This window comes from Dermochelys coriacea, chromosome 9 (genome assembly GCF_009764565.3).
Source record: "Dermochelys coriacea isolate rDerCor1 chromosome 9, rDerCor1.pri.v4, whole genome shotgun sequence".
In the NCBI taxonomy this organism is placed as follows: Eukaryota; Metazoa; Chordata; order Testudines; family Dermochelyidae; genus Dermochelys; species Dermochelys coriacea.
This window is the reverse complement of record NC_050076.1, coordinates 1,415,403-1,419,340: the sequence shown is the minus strand read 5'-3', so window position 1 is coordinate 1,419,340 and position 3,938 is coordinate 1,415,403. Positions and strand designations below refer to the sequence as shown.

The 3,938-nt window shown below is 58.5% G+C and overlaps 1 protein-coding gene across 1 annotated transcript; it reads left to right on the top strand.

Annotated features, from left to right (window-relative positions):
- Nucleotides 1-299: 299 nt before the first annotated feature.
- Nucleotides 300-2,311, top strand: FAM43A (family with sequence similarity 43 member A). The gene has a single exon (XM_038417801.2). It carries the CDS (start codon nt 370-372, stop codon nt 1,423-1,425), a length of 1,056 nt encoding a protein of 351 aa, XP_038273729.1. The 5' UTR covers nt 300-369; the 3' UTR covers nt 1,426-2,311.
- Nucleotides 2,312-3,938: the final 1,627 nt, after the last annotated feature.

Genomic DNA, 3,938 nt, shown 5'->3' with positions numbered 1-3,938 from the left:
GCCCGCGCCCGCGGGGCGCCGCTCAGCCCGGCCTCCCCCTGCCGCGGCCGGGCACGGAGCCGCGGGGCGGGCGGCCCGCTGCAGACGCGGCGCTGCTCTCCTCCCCCTGCTCCTCTCCAGCGCCGCCCCTGCCTGGCGCCAGCCTATATCAGCCGCGCCGCGGCCCGGCCCCGGCCCGCCCGGCCAGGATGCCCGGCGGGAGGGCAGCGGCGCGGAGCGGCGGCGCCTGGGCCGGGGGGGGACGCGCGCCCGGCGGGCCGGTGACCGAGCGCCCGGCGGGCCGGTGACCGAGCGCGGCTCTGCCCCGGGCAGCGCCCGGGCCGGCCGCCCCGTGCGCGGCGCGGGGCCCGCGGGCGGGCTGGCGGGGAGATGCTGCCCTGGCGGCGGAACCGCTTCGAGCTGCGGGCGGAGGAGCCGCGGCAGGCCCGCAAGCCCAAGGGCTACGCGGTGAGGCTGCGCTGCTCCGCGCTGGGCTCGCTGGCCCGCGCCTGCCCCGAGGGCGCGCTGCACCGCGTGGGCAGCATGTTCCGCTCCAAGCGGCGCAAGTTCCGCGTGAGCAGCGAGGACCCCACCTACACGGTGCTGTACCTGGGCAACGCGGCCACGCTGCAGGCCAAGGGCGAGGGCTGCACCGACCTGGCCGTGGGCAAGATCTGGGCCAAGAGCGAGGCGGGCCGCCAGGGCGCCAAGATGAAGCTGACCATCGGCGCGCAGGGCATCCGCATGGCGCACGCCGAGGAGCGGGCCCCGCGCCGGCCGGGCCACCTCTACCTGCTGCACCGCGTCACCTACTGCGTGGCCGACCCGCGCCTGCCCCGCGTCTTCGCCTGGATCTACCGGCACGAGCTGAAGCACAAGGCGGTGACGCTGCGCTGCCACGCCGTGCTGCTCTCCCGGCCCGAGAAGGCCCGGGCCATGGCGCTGCTGCTCTACCAGACCTCGGCCGCCGCGCTGGCCGAGTTCCGCCGGCTGAAGAAGCGCGACGACGCGCGGCACCAGCAGCAGCAGCTGGCCGGGGCGCGGAGCATCCCGCTGGCGCCGCCGCGCAAGCCGCCGCGCGGGCAGAGCTGCTACAAGCCGCCGGCGGAGCGCGGCCGCAGCGCGCCCAAGCTGGGCGCCATCGCCGAGGACCTGCTGGGCGAGGCGCAGGAGGAGCGCGCCGGGCACTTCGAGTGCGAGGACGTGCTGGAGGCGCCCGGCTGCGCCCCGCTGCTGCTGCGGGCGGGCCCCGGCCGCCCCGAGGGCCCGGAGCTGAGCCAGCTCATCAGCGACCTGGGCGAGCTCAGCATCGGCAACGACCTGCGGGCGCTGCGGGCCGACCTGCGCGTCACCCGGCTGCTGTCCGGGGAGAGCACGGGCAGCGAGTCCTCCATCGAGAGCAGCGGCCAGGACGGGGGCGGCGGCCAGGAGCCCGAGACCGGCTGAGCCCCCCGGCCGGAGGACGCCGCCTGCGCCCGCCCGCCCGTCTCCGCGGGGCGCTCGGCAGTGCCCAGCTGGGCCCGGGCTGAGGCTTGTTTTCTCCGGGAAGCCGCCAGTGGACGCGCCGGGCTCCCGGCCCTTCCCCGGGCACCGGTGCTGCCTGGCTGGGGGAGCCGGTGGGGCGGCACGGAACGCTGCGGGGCCCCAGGAGAACAGGGGCGCAAAGGGCAGACTTTGCACAGGACGGAAAGCCAAGGGGAGATACGTGCAATGCTTTACACAATCCTGTGCGCTCACAAGATGAGATTCCCTGGGTGTCTGTCCCTGGGCAGCTGGCGGGCTCGCTTGGCCCCCCGTTCCAGTTCCCCAGGGATCGTGTCACAGGAGCAGCGTCTCGGTTTCATTGGCAGTTTCCACCTCTTGTTAAAAAATATTTTTTCGTTCTCAAGTAGGACAGGAGCAGTTTGGCTGTCTCGGTGCATGAGCTTTGGGTTGTCGACTAGAGACCCCTAAAGATCTGCCAAATTCTCCAAATCGCTGTCTTGAGGGAGAGATGTTGCATTTTGTTTACAATGAAACGTTTAATATCTGAGAGGGAGTTTTCTTCCTTTTTATATATTTTAAAAAAAAATTGTCCATTCCATGCTGTTGTGTAAGATATTTTTGCACTGTTGTGAAATTTTTTTAGCCTTTTTTTTTTTGTACCCGATCCCATGTTCTCCTATCTCAGTGTTCTATATCTTTTGCTATGCAAAAGAAAAATGTAAGTGTGGATGTTCACTTGTACATATGGAAAAAATGTACATGGAATACATTTTGTTATTTTTAAGGACACCACCGTTTCCGTTTGCACACCAGTGGAGATAATAAAGATGACAATAATTTAACAGAACTAGGCCAGGTATGGCAATTTGGTCTTTTCTTGTAAAGAGCAGGGGAAAATAATAAACTCCAAAATCAGATCCATTTTGAATATAGCTTTAGTAAATTAGAGTGTGGAGAGGCAGTTTGCAGGTGTCAGCTAAGGCAATGCAACTTTGGAGCTAGGTAAAAGTGCTGCACTGTCATAGAATGCACTGTGTGATGTGCATTTTACCTACTCACGCCCAGTGTTTAATCTGGGATCAAACTAATAATGGGAATGTGTATAAGGCCTGGTATCTGCAAAGATGGCTTCTCCTGATCGCTTTAATGCAGAAGGTCTAAGAGATGTTTCTAGCTTGTTTGAAGACTTGTCACTCTGGCTGGCATCAATCTGTTGTATGTGGGAGGCACTTTATCCATGTTTGCTGCTGTGTCCCCTCCTAAACTCACCAGGATGGGGATGGGAGGGGCAGCGTAGCAGGATGCTCCAACCCACAGGGGTCTAACAGATCAGAGGAACCAACGTGGAGCTCTAACTGGTCAGCAATGCTAACCTGGGCAAGTGTCCAGGTGGCCTCGGTAACTTCCCCTGAGCTTGCAGAATGGTTTTCTGTTGTAAATTCCACACAGCTGTCCCTTGTTTGGGCTCCAGTTGCCAGCTGCGGTGAGTACTGCCAAAGCAGCAGGCTGCTGTGATCCCTCAACCCTTGCAGATTTCGTAACCTACCAGGAGATAAGCAGTGAAGTCAATTAGCCAGATCCCTCCAGGACTGTGGGGTTATTTTTCTCTGTAAATGTGTTTGTAAGCAGCAGGATCCCAAGGTAGGAGAGATCTTCCTGGTGTCCTTTGTCCCAGAGTGAAGGTATCAGTTAAGAGGTTAATTAGTAAGACATTTCCTATGTATAAATATTTTTCACAGTGACTGTGCCCTAACTAATGAGGAGTTTGGTGGCACCTTAAAGACTAACAGATTTATTTAGGTATAAGCTTTCATGGGTAAAAAAACCCCTTCTTCAGATGTGCTCTAACTGAGGCAAATGCAGAAAAGCCAGTGATTAGAGGGGCAGGCTAGCAGTGTCTGTGCCCGTAAACTGCTAGGTACAGTAAAACACAATGCAAAATCCTTAGCCGCACTAGTGAGAGGTTTTTAAAAGGGCCTTGAAATGAGCCCGTCCTACGAAGGAGATCAGATGAGCCTTGTTTATACAGGAAGAGATGATTTTTAATGAGGGAGAGGAGGAGACTGGCCCCAGATGTGAGATGTGGTAGTTGAACAAGTTTCATTCGCTAAGGGACGGTGCGTTCTGATTGATTTAAGGTGACCAGATGTCCCGATTTCATAGGGACCGTCATGATATCCGGGGCTTTGTCTTATATAGGAGCTTATTTCCACCCCGTGTCCCGATTATTCACTTTTGCTATCTGGTCACCCTAGATGGATTGTCCAATATGCAACTAATTTAAATGATTTTTAAAGGTATTTGAACATAATTGGGTAAGATTATTTGGAGCTACATACCCCTTAAGGCCCAATCCTGCAGCCCTTAGTCAGGCAAAACTCCCCCATTTAATTTCCTCAGAGTGTCGCCTGAGTGAGGACTGCAGGGCTTGGACCGTACTTCCAGAGAGAGAAATCTGGGGTGAAACTGTTTTA

Bases quoted from the DNA above. Each gene is read 5' to 3' on its own strand.
- FAM43A (XM_038417801.2), top strand. From the start codon at position 370: ATGCTGCCCTGGCGGCGGAACCGCTTCGAGCTGCGGGCGGAGGAGCCG.